The 17793-nt window shown below is 43.1% G+C and overlaps 1 protein-coding gene across 17 annotated transcripts in view; it reads right to left on the reverse strand.

The window, feature by feature from the left end:
• CAMK2D (calcium/calmodulin dependent protein kinase II delta) overlaps nt 1–17793 on the reverse strand; it is an 805387-nt gene that overhangs the window by 58061 nt on the left and 729533 nt on the right. For all 17 annotated transcript variants that reach the window (XM_078676756.1, XM_078676751.1, XM_078676753.1 and 14 more), the window contains one exon: nt 3407–3482. In XM_078676756.1, the coding sequence (XP_078532882.1) occupies nt 3407–3482 (76 nt within the window). The remainder of the gene's footprint in view (nt 1–3406; nt 3483–17793) is intronic.

The raw sequence follows: 17793 nt of genomic DNA on the forward strand, positions 1-17793 counted from the left end.
TCCAACTCGCCCTGGGCTGGGAGAGGGTCCTCAGACCCCCTCCCAGTCCTCCCCTTCCTGCCTAACCTGCCGGGTAGGCGGAAAAGAGGGAGGTGGATGGAGAAAGGGGTAGAAATTCGCTAACGGTGTTGGAATCGGTATCGATCGACACCGGTCCGGCACCGTCTCCACGTCGGGGTGGAAGCCGGGGACAGTGTCGGCCGGGGAGTCGGCCGTCGATGGAGGTCGAACAAGGCCAACTGACATCAGCTGTGATCCATGGATGGATCCATGGGGGTCTCCCGGTGCCAAGACCGAAGTTGTCGACGGGGTTGGGGTCAGAGCCGACGACGAAGAGCGAGGACCCCCTGTTGGACCCGCGGGCCCGAAGGCGTGCCGATGGGGCCAGATGGCCCAAAGACTCGAGCCATGGCTGACCGGAATTCCTGCAACTGGGCCGGAGTTGCCGATGGACCCGGAAAGGGCAAGTAGGCCTGCCTAGGCTTCGCTGGAGCCACAGGGGTGGTACCACCCACAACCTCAGCCGTGTCGTGCGACAGGCTAGGGGAAGGTGAAGAGCGACAAAGCTTCTTTGACTTCTTGTGCTTCACCTTACCTAACTGAGTGCGATTACAAATAAAACCCTTCTCCTATTCATTGCAAAAAAGCATTATTTGAAAGATTCTTATAACTTGAATCTAAAACAAAAAATAACCTTGGATTTTACCAGTTTTAACTTCACTTGCAGCAAAGCTTACGACTGCACACTAGATTTTTCAGGCCTGGCGGGCTTTTAGTTCTGGCACACATACTCACAACACACGCATCGCCAAGTGGGCACACTGGACAAGCAACACACCCAGATTACCTGAAATTTTCAGAATCTCCTCTTTGGGAGCGTACAATCACAGACTTCTAAGACTGCAGGGAACTCCTGTTACTACCACTGCAGTGCTCTGTGAAAATTGAGCAGATGGGTGGAAGCTGGCAACGCAGGGTGGAATGCTCAGGCCAAAGCCTATCTAATGCTGGCCATAAATAACCACATGGATTTACAGGATGAAGTTGGGTGCCTACAATTTAGAAATGTTGCTTGATCTTGTGTTGCTCATTTTGGCCTTTTCGAGTCCTCGCATAGTTAAACTTTGTATCAGACATTGCTAAAATAATCCTAGGGGCAATTCAGACATTATGGTTCAGTCAGAGGAGAAAAATTGCGAAAATTCCAACAAGATGTTGTTCATATCAAAACAGGAAGCAAATCTCCAAATATCAAAGAATAGTGCTCTAGAGGGTAGAACTGCACAAAAACAGGATTGTTCCGCTTAGGAAAACCATTCGCTTCAAACTAGTGCAATATTAACTTAGTGATTATCCTCCATACATGTAACCATTCAGCAAATGATACTAAAACAGTGCATGGCACTATTTTAGAAAGAAATTAGTGTGCCCAAAGAGATCCCAATAGTAGCTATTGTGATATTATATTTTTAATGTGAAAAGCAGTGGAGAGTCTTGAACTCCGCTGACAAGCTGAAGTAGACTGAAAATGAAGAAATTGAGAACAAGGACAGACTACTCTAATCCCAGAACAGTTATCCAAGCATTTTGGAAATGAAAACGATGCTAAAATTGTAACTAAGCCGATTTACAAACTAGTAATCTTATTCATGTTAATTCTTTTTATCATATTCGTTCTCATTTTTTGTTGCGACCTAACAAGTAAGACCACAGATTTTAGATTAATCTATGATGATATCCATGATTTAAGTGAATACAACTTTATAAAGAAAGTCTCCTTATATGCAGACCCTTGTTTTCACTGTAAATTCATAGTTGGAAAAATGACACATTGGTAGAGAGTTCATGAGATATGAACACAATGACTGACTGGTTGTAATACTGCTACCTCAAGGATTTTAGGAACGCTTCCCAGATCTCACAAAATCCCAGATGGCATCACAAATATTATGTTAAGGTTTTCATATAGGGCATAGCACTTTTCATACCATAAGCAATTCAATTCTTTATTGTTTAAGTTAATTAAAACCATAACAATATTTTACTACAAATACGGAATCAATATAAAATGATTAAAAGTGTATCAAAAGCAAAAAAACATGTTAATTGTTTATCATGGGAAACGGGAATATTGTCCTTATGAAAGCAAATGAAATATCTTCATACATTTATAACGTCAGATTGTTGTCAAGTTAAGATATTTGCAAAGAATAACATTGAAAATCTTTTAGATGCAAAATTACAATAAAAAATCCTAGACATTACTGTATTGTCCGTGCCACGTGGTTTTTCTAATAAAATAATAGAAATTTCATCATTTTGCAGGTCAACTGAGCATCTGTTGTACCAAGTCCTCTTATGATAGCAGATCTACAAGTTCGAATTCCTCTATCATTAAAAGTTTTTTTTAGTAACAAAACGCGTTTACCCATAAGCAGTCTACTTAAACCCACAATCCCCCCATTCAAACCACACACTAAATGGTTGCTCATCACCGCTTGCAAACTCCCATTCCCCATGATTCGAGACCGCACCCTCTTTAAAGACACCATGGTCTCTATACACTCAACTCAAGTCATGCTCTGTTAGCACCCCATGTCCATCACACTCTCCATGCTTTTGATCACTAACTACATTTTCATCACATCACCCACATTCTCAGGACAACTGCCACACGTCTTACACTATCATACAAGTATGGTTCATCAGACTTATCACGTACCACAGACATGGGGACAAACTGATACACGAGTACATTTACTCAAAACCCTCACACTCATCACAGTCCATGCACTCCAATACATGCTTCTAATACCCTAGCATTTAATTGCACATACCAAACATACATTCATTAAACCCTCATCCATCCTCTTCAAACCCCACGTCGAAGAAAACCCAGAGCCACATTACAACCGAAACTCACTGATCACAAGTACATCCATTCATGCCTCACTCAATCATCACACCCCACTATGCACAGGCTGAAATTTGCAATAAAAACGTTTCTGCTTACAGAGATGTCAGCTGTAATAACCTTCAATGAGAAAGTAGCAGTGAGTGCGACAGGCAAGTACATGAAGCAAGAAAACACCACCAATTATGAAGAATCCCACAGGAGAGACACACATGTCTATTAGAGAATCAGACACAACCAGTGAGTGCACACACAGGTTGATTAGGAGGATTGAGACCTCATCAGCCACAGACGCTCCTCACAGCTGTGGCAACTGACCACCAGACTCTCAAATATCCTAGAGTCCGAAGGGGACATTCGAATGAAGCACTATGTAAAGCAGTTTTCCACAACCAACAGAATTTGAAACAGAAAAGGGAGCAAAAGTGAAAATTATGCAAGTATTTAAAAAAACTAGAAAGAAACTCAAAACTGACTTAAGGAGCTACTCACGTGTAGGCCTCAAAGTCGCCGTTGTTGATAGCTTCAATCAGTTGTTCTGTGACTTTAATAATCTCCTGCTTACGAGCTATAAATAAAAGTACGATATATAACCAGTTAAATCACATGAGACCGTCCGGTCTATTCAATAGCATTAGTTACTGCACAATTACAATAATTAGTTCTGTTCCAAAAGTCTACGTGGACAACTTTTTTTCTTCAAATAAAACCGGGTATTTCAAAATGCTTGAACTAACACAAATCGTGAAATCGTTTACTCGTTCGTTTTTGTATATATATATATATATATTTTTTTCACATAGGCTGTCCTCCATTTTGTGAACTGTCTTCAACCACATAAGTGGCAGATGTAAACAAGTGCGTCCTATAGTTACATTGCAGCATTTGTGTAGGCGGCATTTTACAGTTTGTGGAACGTAATAAAAAAAACACTAATATTAGAACTTTGCTGCTGCAATAAGTCTACAGGACTGCACTTCCTGTTTTAAATGCATTAGATAGTTCATAAAATGGAGACTAACCAACATATAAAAATAATTTAATACAAAGTTAAATAGGAGGTTGATGGAAAGTTTTTGAATTATTAATCTGGCAGAAGGTAACACGTTAGAAGTTAAACAATCTATACCAGGGTTTTAAAAAGTAATGGCGGTTTACTTCATATGCACCAGTCTGAACCTGTTCTCTAGCAAGAAACCATAAAGGTGGCATCTTTCAATGAATAATGCGTTCTATCCTAAACCAACCGGCGAGCTTGAAGCACCTCTTGCTAACCTGTACACCTATAGATGACCAGTCATGCTTGGCCTTGGCTGATGGGCTCATGTGCCACTGATTCACCCTCCTTTGAAGCCTTCTGTGCTGTGTGTATAAGGGGAAGCAGCCCAGCAGGAGACCCTTGAAATTATGTAAAATGATGGTTGGTGAAAACGAGAGCATGCACTAAATTGATTACTAAAATGATAATGTGCACTCTCATCCAATCTCTCTCAGAAACCAGGACATTTATTTCTAAACTAAACATGCCAGGACACGGTCTGGGCAAATCCGGGACCCTGAGGGGAAGGGCAGGCTACAGCGAGAAGACTTAAGGACCTTGAGGGGAAGGGCAGGCTACAGCGAGAAGACTTAAGGACCTTGAGGGGAAGGGCAGGCTACAGCGAGAAGACTTAAGGACCCTGAGGGGAAGGGCAGGCTACAGCGAGAAGACTTAAGGACCTTGAGGGGAAGGGCAGGCTACAGCGAGAAGACTTAGGGACCCTGAGGGGAAGGGCAGGCTACAGCGAGCAGACTGAGGGGCTGCGAGGAGAAAGGTGGGCTGCGATGAGAAAGTTACGTCTACATGACAGATTGGTGACTTTTTAATCAAGCTGAATATGAATCAATCACCGATTGTATGGCCATCCATACCACGTTCGTTCACTCCTCAAGCATAGGATTTCCATTCCATCATTACCCCCACAAATTTATTTCTGCAAAGCCCTATCAGACACCTCCCTTCCCTCCTTATCCAAGAGTCCTAAATTCCCACATTTTTCTGTGCACTCTAAGTATTATAGATTTGTATTCATGTTCTAAAAGTTCATTTTTGCCCAAGATGCTTCTTGCCAAAGGTGCTAATCAAAAACATACAATTTCCTAATAACCCTGACCTCCAACCCCCTCATACATCAAAAACCAAAAATAACTCATTTAAATTATGAGTAAATCTGCATTATTTTCGACTTGTCAGCGTGATGTCTCTGACGCAGGAGCAGCTCCCACTCATCTATAGAAAACAATGAGAAAGAAGCACACGTTTTCCCTTCACGAGCAATGTTTTACTAATTCACAGGATTCTACAGCTCCTACGTGCTTAATCCTGACATCAGAAATCTAGGTGTACAACCAAATTTTCCCCATTAAGCAATCATTTGGATCAGAGAGCAGAGGCAAGAGAACAACCCTACTTCACAGGGCACTCTGCATTTATCTTGAGGTTTTACTTCTGTGCACACCAAATCCAAAAGGAATTTGTTATTCCGAACTACTGATGGAGGAATGTAGTGTTTAGTTCAGCGTGGTATTGAAAGGGGGAAGGCGCTATGAGAAGTGAGATGCAGATGAAATTAGAAATTTGGTATGTCGCAGGTTGATGTGGGGATAAAAATAGTTCGAACTTGCACAAACATATTTTGTGACAATCTTCATCAATCCAACCTCTACATTTAGGCTCGAGCACTGCATTGGATACACTTTGAATAAAAAAAACTGTTGAAAGTATATGGAAAATTGTGGGGATTACGTTTTTCCACTCAAATGAAAGGCAAGCTAAACTACACAAAAACACCAATAATAGACTTTGGTAACTACAAATATCCGTGTAATATTGTGCACATATTTCCTTAATTATTCGGCGTTTACTGTAAATCATGTAAAATGCTACCAGATATTGATAGGACAGAGTGAAATGAGGATACCACATTTGCCACTAAAGTAATAACCTTGGAGCTTGAAAAATCTGCCTTTGGGAGTCCCCTTTTGTATTTTGCCTTAGTAAGCGCCAATAGGAGAAAACAAGAGCCTAGAGCAGCTAGACAAAGCACAACGTTCTTGCATTGGCCAAAAAACGGCTTCCGTTTCAGTTTCTTCATGGTGCTGATCGTATTCCTGAAAGAATGGTAAAGTGATCCGGTTTAAGAAGAGGAAAGTCAGGGTTTGTTGGCGGGACTAGCTCCTTCTGTAGAACTACCCTTGCCTCTGGAGTTATTGCCCCTGTAGGATCCCCTACAGTAACCCCTGGGACAGGTGTGCCGACAATGGGTGCATTGGTAAGAGGCGCAGGTGTCAGAGGAGGTTGTTTTCGAATCTCCATGGTAGGAGGGGTGGTGAAAGGAGCTACAGGGAAGTGGTGTTTTGTAGCGCCCCCACATTGCTTTTGCCAAGCCCCCACATTGCTTTTGCCAACTTGGTCTTTTTGAGTTTTCTCCAAAGTTTGGTCCACCCGAGGGCCAAAGAGATGCTCGCTGTTTGGAAATTTGCTGTTTCGAGTCGACTGCAACTTTGTGTTCGTGACGGGACCGCGTGGCTGCAGGTATTGAGTGCCTGGGTATCCTCGCAACTTTAAAACTTAGTGGATTGTTGACGCTACTTTACATTATAAGAGTGGAATACATCTACGCAAGGGCTTAAGGGCCATTGTCGGCAAGGCGGCAGTGGACTAGGTCCCGGCCGGCCATTTGTATTTCCTAGAGAGCTAACACCCCATTCAGAAATATTGAATCCCCTGTCCTGATGAAGCCAAAAGGAATCTCTGGCTGAAACGCGTCAGCGTCGAAATTTTCAAAGGAGTCCCATCACTTAGAGTTGTGTGAATGAAGTAAAGCGCCACTTTAATAGTTTTTGAGGTGTTATCCCTCAGGCGCAATAGGGAATTCCTTATAGTGTATTGCTCTGAATTCAGAGTGTACACGCTGTTTGTTTTGTTCTCAGTAGGGGAACTAATTATTGATCTACTGGTTTTTGATATCTGTATGTGTTTGATATATGCTGTACATGTTGTATATATGTAATGTATCATATACAGGAGTGTGATTTAAATGTTTGTGTAATGAAGTGTACATTGTGTATATATGAAAACTTTCTATGTATTAGTTTGTTGTGACTATACAGTTTTTTCCCCGTCACTTGAAACGTACACAAGCTGTAATAGTAGAAATTAATTTATCTTTAATAAGAATTGAGACTAGCAAGGTAACTAATTGTACTCTGGCTGAAAACGAATGTTTTTGATGGATCCCTCCATACCGTTCTTTTTTTTGATTCTACATCGTTGATGTTTATTGCTCAGGTAGATGAGGGTAATCTGGGCATGACCCCTATCATATATATACCTGCTCACAGTCCAATGGCATTACAGTAGATTTTGCTGAACCACTGGTTTGAACCTAGAAATATGAAGTAATGCATGCTTTCGTAGGGGAATGCTTGAGTTGACACCCCTAACTGGAGTGTCAGCTGAAACCAAGGCACAGCAAATGGATACATTTTAAATACATTTTCCTCATGCCAGTTCTTGGCCCTGTTTTCTGTGCTACTCAGGGAGGTATTGGAGAAGGTTCTCCATTTTGTCCCAGTGGGCGCAGTCACACCTTGCAAGGAGGCCCACCCATAGAGTTGGCAATACACCAATGATAGGCTGATTGCACTGCTATTCTATTCTCTTCCTCTCTTTATGTGGTGGCGGGACATCTCCGCTGGCCTGGGAGTTTGCCCACTTACGAGCTGTGGTAATGACTAATGAGTCTGGTGGAAGTTGACCTCGAATATAGATCAGAGGGGGACGACTTCTACTTTTTGTGCACCTTGGGCATTATAACACTAGCCCAAACAGGGTCTATAAAAATTTCTGTGGTATGTCTAAGCATGCCGTTGAGCATTGGAAGGTATTGGGTGGAGCGGTAAGTGGAAGAAAGTGTTACGAAAAGGAGGTCCTCCTCTATGGACTCCTTATGAAGTTCCAACTGGTGGAAGGAGGCAGCCCTACCAATGAGTTCCTTATATGAGGCAGAGTCATCTGGAGTGGATGGGCGGGGCGGGGCGGGCAGGTTAGACATCAGGGTCAGTGTCCCTGACAGGTGTATGTCATGTGTATCCCACAAGTTGCCCTAGGGAGGAATGTCTAATGTATCCTCCCCCCACCATCAGATTGTGGAGACTCCTGAGGTGAAATGTTAAGTGGGTACCCTGGAGAATGAGGTGGGGAGGGTGAAGGCAAAGGAGGTGGAATGGGTGGTGGTGGCGTAAGAGGTAAGGGACTAGAAGCCTTATCTGCCTTCTTGCATGTTTTTTTGCAGGGAATGGAGTGTCCAGGACTTCTTGGAATGACAACTGTCTTTTGGTCAGTGGAGCAGCAGCAGAAGCCGAAGGGCGGGCAAGGATGCAGTCCATAAGTGGTTGGATGACTAGTTGTTTCCATGTCGATCTCCAGGTCAGATCCGGAGTGGCCTTCTATGAAGAAGGCCACTTCTTCTGCAGTTGATGGCGGAGGATGTTGTTCTCCCTCTATGTCACCTGGATCGAAAATGTCTGGTGTTTCTTTCATGCTCCTCCGAGACATCTCAAGCAGACGTGCACAACGGCCACAAAGAGTTTTCTTGGAGAGGAAGAAGTGACAAGCCACATAGTGAGCTTCACTGTGTTCTGGTGACAGGCAAAAATTGCAGACCTCATGTAAGTCGGTCTGAGGGTACTTCACGTGACAGTGAGGACAGTACCGAAAAGGCATCCATTCCTTCACCAGTGAGGCATTCTTGAGAGACATATTGGAGACAGGAGTGGGCCCAGACGAGCGAGGCCCTGAAGGGGCCATGGATGATATGGACCCAGCTTGATGGAAATATGAACGTTGATACGCAAAGGAAAAGAAAAAGTGTTATCAAACACAATACCGATGGAGTGGAAGGCACTGTGTGAACCGAAAAGAGCACTGTGACAGTGTCGAACCAGAGCACAGGAACACACATCCAACCAGATGGAAAGAAAATAATCTAACAACTGAGTCGATGCCCATACACATCATCACTAGGAGGAGGAGTCACTCCACCTCGTGACTTGAAAGACTTCATCGAAGAAAAACAATTTGCACACATCCAGACCAAACACCTAGATGGCAGTAGTATACAAAGCATGTTCATCTATAGCTTCACATGCCTCAAATGTAGATTTTCTTTTTTTCCAATGCACTCATCAGTGCATTTTTTATACGACAACACACATAAGTAGTCAAGCGATTCTCTCATGACAGCATTAGGCAGGATTAAGTACTAAGAGAAGCCTGATCACCATGGCCCATGTAGCATTTTCCACTATTGCTAAGAGCAACTTCCAGAATTTTCTAATAGGTTACATGAAATCATCTCAGTTACATGTGCAGATTATTCTCAGCAAAGGGCCCAAGAAGCTGTCCTTGAGAACTCCCTTTTGGGGCCAGTAAAGATTGTGGGCTGGTACTCCTGTATAAGCTTACTAAGGTAGGCCACTATGGGCCTTGCTACATCCTCTCATCCGCACCAACCCCCCTTCTCACACAGTGGCCAAACCACACACATCCACTTAATATAATGTTACATTTCATCCTCAAAGAAACTAATGCACCCTTCAACTCTCCATGACTGACATACACTCGCTCAAGCAGAAAAAACACAACCCCTGAATTTCTGATCTCATCTCTTCTTGACAGATGCCATTGATCACCAAGCTACATTACACAGCACTGTTCAATGAGGAAATCCAAGATGGCATCAGTCATTCAACAACCTTGCACACTCCCAACACTGCACACAAAACACCTTTCACCTCTCCCGACATCATCCACTTCTGCCTTTGAACACTTGGGTATACCTCTCCCTCTCATCTGCTTAGCCTAATACATCTTTTATCTCTACTTCAGACCCATGACAACAAATAATTCTTAATGGCTTCTCAAAGTTCATCTCATCAACATCTTTGTAATGGTTAATCCTCCTCAGGTAACATTACTTCCACTGTAGCCACAATAACTCACAACCTTACAAATAATCTGGAGTTAATCCTCTCTAGAACTTGTCTGCCTTTTATCCATCTCCCTAGATTTCACATCAAGCAACATGCCTTACTCTTTCACACTGTATGCTCAAACCCCCCCCAAAATGAATGACAATCACGTTCAGGTACTTTAAATAGTTTCCTTCTCACCCTTCAACAAATCTTAACTGCTCTATTTCAAACTCCAATAAAGAGTGTTGACATAATACCAAATGAATTTTACTTCATTGCCATGGCTCAAAGACTGCCGCACAACCATCTACACCAAGCAAGGCAAACCAGAATCTTCCATATTTCATTGTATAATGCCTACAAATAGTGTGTTGGACGTGGGTTTCAAGGATCTAGCAAGAAGTCACGCAGTTCCATGTCATTAGAAAGAAGGAATAAATGTTCTTTCACCCGAGACAGTGTTGAGGTCTTTGGCCAATCAAGGCACAACTTCCTAACAGTGTAAGATGTTACCACCACTGAGTGTTCTGTGTGCACGTAGCACTGGTCAGGTCAACTAATTTTAAAGCCCTCGGTGTTACCCAGAAATTATGCTCGACATCCATTAGTATCTAATGGCCACACTAACCATCCCCTCCAATTTGTGTCTGATTAATTGTACATGCCATTGTGTAGCATGGTGTCGAGTGTTTCCTTCCTATATTTTGAAACTAGTGCCAGTTTTCAAAACGTGCAAATCTGGAAATATGTTGTGTGTTAAAATCCTTTATCTTCGCATACTAAGACATGAAGTTTGTTAAAAAAAATCATTTGTTGTGGTATAAGGCAAACTCTAAACAGCTTGGTGTTTGTTAGCATATTTTTCTGTGCAGGTGATGGTGTAAGCCTATAGTACTAGGAGGCTGGGTCAGATGCATCATAACAAGAAAAATAAGCAAACTTCTGAGCAAACGTTTTTGAACCACATTGGGCGCCATGTCATATGGTTTCCATTTTTCCAGTAGGAACTGTGCAATTGCTGGGCAACATAAATGTTGGGATTGGTGCCAGACTTGATCTGTGCACCCTCGCAGCATATGTTGTCCTAGAGACCAGCTAGCTCACAGTGCCACCATAAGCCCCCCCTAGCATAGACGGGTGGCAAATGGTTTGGACAACCTCAGAACATGACAACCTCTGGCACTGTCAAACGGCAGAGATACCGAAAAAAAGGTTGCATATGCTGGATTCCTTCTCATGACTTTATTTCCAAAATGTTTACCCTTTCTCCCATTTCCTCCCCTCTTGCTCAAAATCTAATCATAGAAAATAGTCTCTTGGTCCCCAAAATGAGTGTTGATGCCCATTACCATCTACCAATGGGACAAATTGAACACTGTAGATCATCAGCCATTATATACACAATAGGAAATTGTGTGTAATTAGATTGATAGTTTGGAATGAAATTCATTTTTCAAATACTGCTGAGAATCCCGAGATAAAACCTTTACTATTCTTTGTACTAAGCGACTGCATAAAGAAGTGTAATTGCATTTGGATCCATGAAGACAAGAAATTGCTTGTTTGAACTTTGGTAACTTATAGCGTGTGGGCTCTTCAATCCACAGCCTGTATAAATGCTGGATTTTTTGCTTTAATAAATAAAGCTAAGCTGACCTGGAAAGCAAAAGCTTTGTCACTGCCTCAGGGCATATCGCCCAAGTTGAAAGCAGACGTCCATCAAGCCCCCAGTGCTTTTCACTCCATTGCAATAGGGACGGCTAGAAATAAGCCAGAAATGCTCAGCAATCTGTCTTTTCTCCGAACACTTTCTCATATACCAAAGATGAAAGAGAAGGATTTCAGAAAAAAACAAATAAAAAAAAAACCACAATATACGATTGGACTTCTTTTTTTATATTGCGCATAAGCAGAGAGTAGAAAATGGCAATTTCCTATAACGTCATCAAATCAAAAGCCCAGGGACAGCCTCTAAGGTGCACGTGCAGCAGTATTGATCTATGATATTTCCAGAACCTCTTGAATGTCTGGACGAATCAAAAACACACAAGGCCATGTTGACTTCCACTGTAAATATAGCACAGAAGATTTGTGATGAAACAAAAGCATTGTAACTGAGCATAGCCTCTTCCGTGCATCTGACGGCCCTCGGCCATCTGACGTCACGGTGGGCGTGAACGTCGGACGTCCGTCCTATTTGCGCATGCGTGGAATTCGCCCACACAGTGGGGAAATGTGCACCGCATCGAAGCAGTTACAGGAGCCCACTAACAAAGTATAGTCAGATGTTTATAAATACTCGGGTGGCTACACCAAACCCTCTTGTCCTTGGGCTCCTGTGTGCATTAAATGCCCACTGCTCATGGTGTTAGGAGAGTTTTTTAGGTCTCGCCTGAGCCAATGCGCTTGAGCATTGCTCCGGCGAGACTTATGTAGGGGCTCCAGGAAATGCTGCCAGAGGGCTTTGGAATGCGGATTATGGCCAGCGCATGTGCGCCGGGCGCGCGCTCACCATTTGCTTCCCCGCCCCCGCATCAGACTTGAAAGGAATGCCATTTGTCTGAGCCTTGGCATCAGACTTCAAAGGAATGCGCTCCCACTCCCCCGCCCCAGCAATGCCGAGAGCTTGTTTCATTTCATGGGTCCTTAGAGTTTGGGCATCTGCACTGGAATGAGACCCGATAACATTTCCCAACTAATGAATGCTGTGCATAAATGGTATTTTCCTTCACTTTCACTAAAAAACCTGCCACTGTGGAACTGGCATGCCATGGAGTCAGGAACCAAGGCTGACTGTTGAGATGTAAGATATTAACAAGTAGCATTTTATAAGGAGACTACAAGAGAACCAATTTTACTGTGGAGTCACATGTGCACAGCACAGTTACTGAAGTGTGAAATTAACATGCTCATACTAACAGTCCAGAGAATGTGTCAGGCCTCAAGTCAAATGGGAGAAATCGAGCAACAGTACAGTGTATGCCATTTCCCGATTGTCCTCAGTCTCAGACTATGGTGGAATGAAGAGGCTTAGAAAGGAGCAATGCAGCCCAATTTGAGTAATCTCAGTCGATTGAAGGGAAATATTCAGATATCTTTGTTTAAAAGGGCGCAGGTCACTAGTCCCAATCCAGAAGACCCATGGATGAACATCAACAAGGAATGTCATTTTTCTCAGACAAAAAAACTTAGTTTGCAGCATATTTTGCTTCCTTGCAGGACAGTGTAATGGGTCCAAATTTCAGGGTTCTAGAGTAGTAGGGTGAATAAGGAGCATCCATTTAATAAAGGCACCACCTAGTGAGACAACCGAATTGTCTTGCCTCTGGTTGCAGCTTTTCAATGCCTATAAAACGTGTAACAAAGATTCCCACAAAGAATCGCCAAAACTGTGTAGTATTCTCCCGGTACATCCTGTGATTCCTCACATAGGAGCATCTTGATTGCCATAAAATGTTCATAGTCTGGTAATACAATGTATGAGTGGGTAGTCGAACCACCAGCAACCCATGTGCATTCCTATGTTATGCTTACTTAGTCTAAGATTCCCCAAGGGCCAACACAATATTTTTCAAACTTCCTAGAGACGAACTAGGGCACAGTGTCAAAGCTGGACCAGCTTGAAAATGTTGGCTTCATTATTTTTTTCATTAAAATAAAGGTAAAATCTTCCACAGTCACAAACCCATTGTGAACTCTAATAGGTCTGCATGTTTGGGTGTCTTAATTTGAGCAGGATCGCTGGAGGGCCCTTATTTACTGTGCAGTGTTCTATTGATTTTAATGCACCATTAATAACACTCATTTCATTTTTTCTTCACTTATATGACAATTGTCGTCTTAAATGTCTATCTTTTTATTTAATCTTGATGTGACTCCTAAAGTTATTTATTTTTAAACTATATTGCTTGGTACACTAATGAAATGCAATACCTTACACACTTTCTTTGAGGATTGCCTTCTGCTTAGGCCAAGCTACTAGAGGTAAACAACAGGTTACGGTAGAGAAACTCATTTACATTTTCAGATCCTGTAGGAGCACATTAATACTGTGGCTTATCTCTTCCAGAATCGAAAAAGCTATATTTCCAGTGAGTAGGATGGATAGTTCTACATATGGGTAGGGATAATATCTCACAACTACGCATTGCTTTGTCCCGGGTGTCCTTAAGGCGAAGAAAAGCTTTTCTATAGGTAAATATTGCAAAGTTCTGGAGTAACCAGTGGTTGTAACGTTACCAGGACACGGAATGGAGTAGAGCTGGAGTTGGCAGGGAATAGGCTAAGAAGACTGCATTCATATCTACATCAGTGGTGAATAGGTTTGTGTTCTTGTATGGGGGATTTATATATGAGAGAGCACAAGTTTGAAAAAATGTACAAGTACGCCATATTTACAAGCACGTAGTTAGTTAACATGTACTTTGCACCAGAGTGTTTATATTTAGAAGTGAAATACACCGAGTGTCTTATATTCAGTGGTGAAATGCATAGAATGTTAAGTAGAGTAACTATAATTATAACGGTGTGAGAATAATGTAGAAATGTTGGAATATATGTGAAAACCTCATGTTCTCATGTTAAAAGAATCATGTCCGAATTAAATGTAACTTTGAAAATCCAGTATTATGTGTAGGCCTTAGGGCAATTCACAGCAAACCTGAACGTGCTGCTAAATTAATGTGAGATAAAGTTGACATGGTTCTTCCAAAATGTACTATTGAACTTAGGGTTAAAAGTATATGCTTTATAGATGTGTTATTTTAGAAACGTATGCTAGTTAAGAATGTTTGCTGTTTAAATCAAGTTAACGTTTTAAGAGTGCAGGGACCTGCTGCATGTAAATCAAGTAGGCCAGAGGAGATAATGTCATGTCGTGTAAATCGTCATGTGCTCGTTAGAGAAGAGGTCGAGAGGTGTCCAGCACCGAGCTTTGAGAGTGTTTTATGACTAAAGATATGGTGGAGTCTGGAATTTGAGGCCCACTGCAGGACGAGCTGTATGCAGGTGCGAGGGTCCTAATCAGCTCGAATGAAAGGGACTTTGTTCAGTGGCGCCTTGCGCAGGCCTGTAGGAGTTTCCAGGAATTTCAGGGGGTATCAGCGCACGGAAGAAGAAGCCTGGGAACCAAGGTCAACTATAACGAGGGTCTTCAAGAGTACCATCATGGAGTTTGCCGCGCAAAGATGTACCACGTGAGGGGCGTCCCAAGGGGCGTTTCTATTGGAAATGTGATTTGGTATTAGGGAAAGAGACCCGGGAGGAGAGCAGAGCAGATGATTTTGGGAGCCTAAGGAAGCGGATGGGTAGGCAGATAGGCTGATCAGGAGAGACCCATTATCAGAGAAGAGACAAAGAGAAGTGCGTGATCTTCTTAGGAAGTCACCACAGCTGACACCTAGAGGGTTAAGATCTTGCTAAGTAGGGATGTCATTTAGTGTAGTGTAGGGACAGACTAACCTAAATTTTCTTTTCTGTAATGACTTTGAGGTTGCAACTTGTATCCATTTTGGCAACCCTGATGGTTTTCGAGCTTGTACTTATTATTCTGTTTTTCAGACTTAGATTATTCAAGAAGTTCATGTTTATAGTGATACCAATTTACCTGTTAAATCTCATTTTGAGAAGTTTGTATCTTCAGTTATCTCTGACTTTATATTAAATCTTTAAAACTTAATTTTGGTCAGTGGTCATTTAGAGTGGTGTAAGTTCTTAAATTGATTGACTTATTGCGAAGATTACCTTTTACTCCAAGACAGGTACCAACGATTCAGTCGACATAGTTGGGGATTTGGTAAGAAAATTAGTAACCAGTAATCCCGCGTTAGCAGTTGGTAGCAGAGTGAGGATGGTTATCTTCTTGAGGAAGGTAATCTAGAGAGGTTAGTTTACCCCAAGGCCCGAGACGTCGAGAGACGAGCAGCGGAAGAATCGTGTGCCGAAAGGTGCAGACGGTGCGAGAAAAGCAGCAGTATCGGAGAGTGAGTATAAAAAGGGTCATGCGTGAACAGATTGCGGTGTTTTTTGTTGTATTTGTATTGTAATGTCTTGCGGAGTTGAATGCCTGTAGTGTGAATGAGAGAAGGTTGTGAGCGCGCGCAACCTGGTAAACTGGTAACCTGGTAAACGGGTGAACTAGTGAAATCTTAAGTTCAGGCCAGAGCTTAAGTGGTTTTGGGTGTATCGAACATCCAGGGTAGTTGTCGACCATAGTACGGAGGTCACGAGGTACCATTGACCGCCGTGGATCCAAGATAGGGGGAGTGTAAGAGTGAATGTATGAGTAACGGACGCTGGTCGAAAGTTACTGCGTGTGAGTAACCTATCGGAGAAGGCGATTGTCTGGAAGTAAACGGAAAGACATCTTGCCAAGTTAAGGTGACAACTACAGAAAGACTGTGGGCGTACAGTCAAGAAAGGTGATCGCTTGGACGGAAGTAATCATTTTTCAGAGTATGAATGGGATGCGTGCATGACCGAGGAGACGAGCTGAGAAAGGAGGGGAACTGCTGCGAAGGGGGACGGGTGACGTCGGCTAGAGCCGCGCTCTGATTGAGCGGTTGGTGTGACGTTAGCTAGAGCCGCGCTCTGGTTAGGCGGCTAGAGTGACGTCGGAGGAAAGTCGCGTACGGATAGGCCAGTTAGTGAGAACGGGGCTGAGATTGGTGGAATATCATCAGGAAGTAAACAAACGCGGAGAAAAGAGAAATCATGAAGTGTTTTAAGTGTTTGAAAGGGATTTTTAAACGTAAACGAAGTGAACATTATTACGGGGAAGAGGCTCCCCCAGAGGGTACGCCAGCTCATTATATGGCAACGAATGTTGGGCTGCATACGATATTGTGGATTGGGGCTTGGAATAAGCTTACGGAAGGGAATGAGGAAATGCAGTTCCCGAGGTACGGGACGTTTAAATTAGAGGTGTTACATCGGCTAAAAGCAACCATGTCCTCATTGAAACCCCCACCCAGACCAACACAGTTTGAGGCACTTAATGCATGGATTAAGGCTGCACACGACCGAAATTTGAACAGGCGTCAACAAAGGCTGACGCGATCGGTAAGGGCAGTGCGAGATTCCAAATGGGATGAGGAGGAAAAGCGTTGGAGGGTACAGACTATTGAGGTGGAGAAAATGTACCAGATGAGGGAGGTGTCAGGAGGAGGAAACCTCATGGAAGAAGACGAGGAAAGCGAGTCGGAGGACAATCTGATAAACAGATTGTTAATGGATAGACCACCTCCGAGAGTGGAGTTAATAGAAGATAGAGGGCTCGCAAGGGAAGATGGGAATGACATAGAGGGATATACACCACTCCCTATATCGGAATGGACACCTATCAAAAGTGGAGAAACACCTCCAAACAACACTGTACAGAGTGTAGTGGGAAGGTTTGTGGTGCAGAAAACGCCAACCACAGAAAGGGTTGAGTCTGTGGGATTACCAGATGCTCTTCAAGTGCCTGTTACCATAGGACCCAAAATTTCGATCTATAATTCTGAGAGAGATAGAGGGGAACAACAAAGGCAATTGGATAGAGAAAGGATTGAGATGGAAAGGAGGAATAATGTGACAAATGCATGGAAACAATTGCCAGGTTCGGTAACATGGAACACCCCATTAGACACAACTGTCGGTCCCAATTCAGAACAGGGAGGTCCGAGAGGACCAATGGATCTAAGGGGACCACGGCCAAGATCTTTTTCAGAGTTAAGAGCTGATTTGAGGGAATGGGACGGGTCCATAATATCCCCGAGTAACAGGACAAGGACGGAACCAGAGTGGGATACCAGGGGCAATGGGACAGTATCTCATTGTGGGGCCAGCGAAAGCAGTCAGGGCCGGGAAGGCCAAAGTCAAGA

Source organism: Lissotriton helveticus, chromosome 2_1, assembly GCF_964261635.1.
Source record: "Lissotriton helveticus chromosome 2_1, aLisHel1.1, whole genome shotgun sequence".
NCBI classification, from domain to species: Eukaryota; Metazoa; Chordata; class Amphibia; order Caudata; family Salamandridae; genus Lissotriton; species Lissotriton helveticus.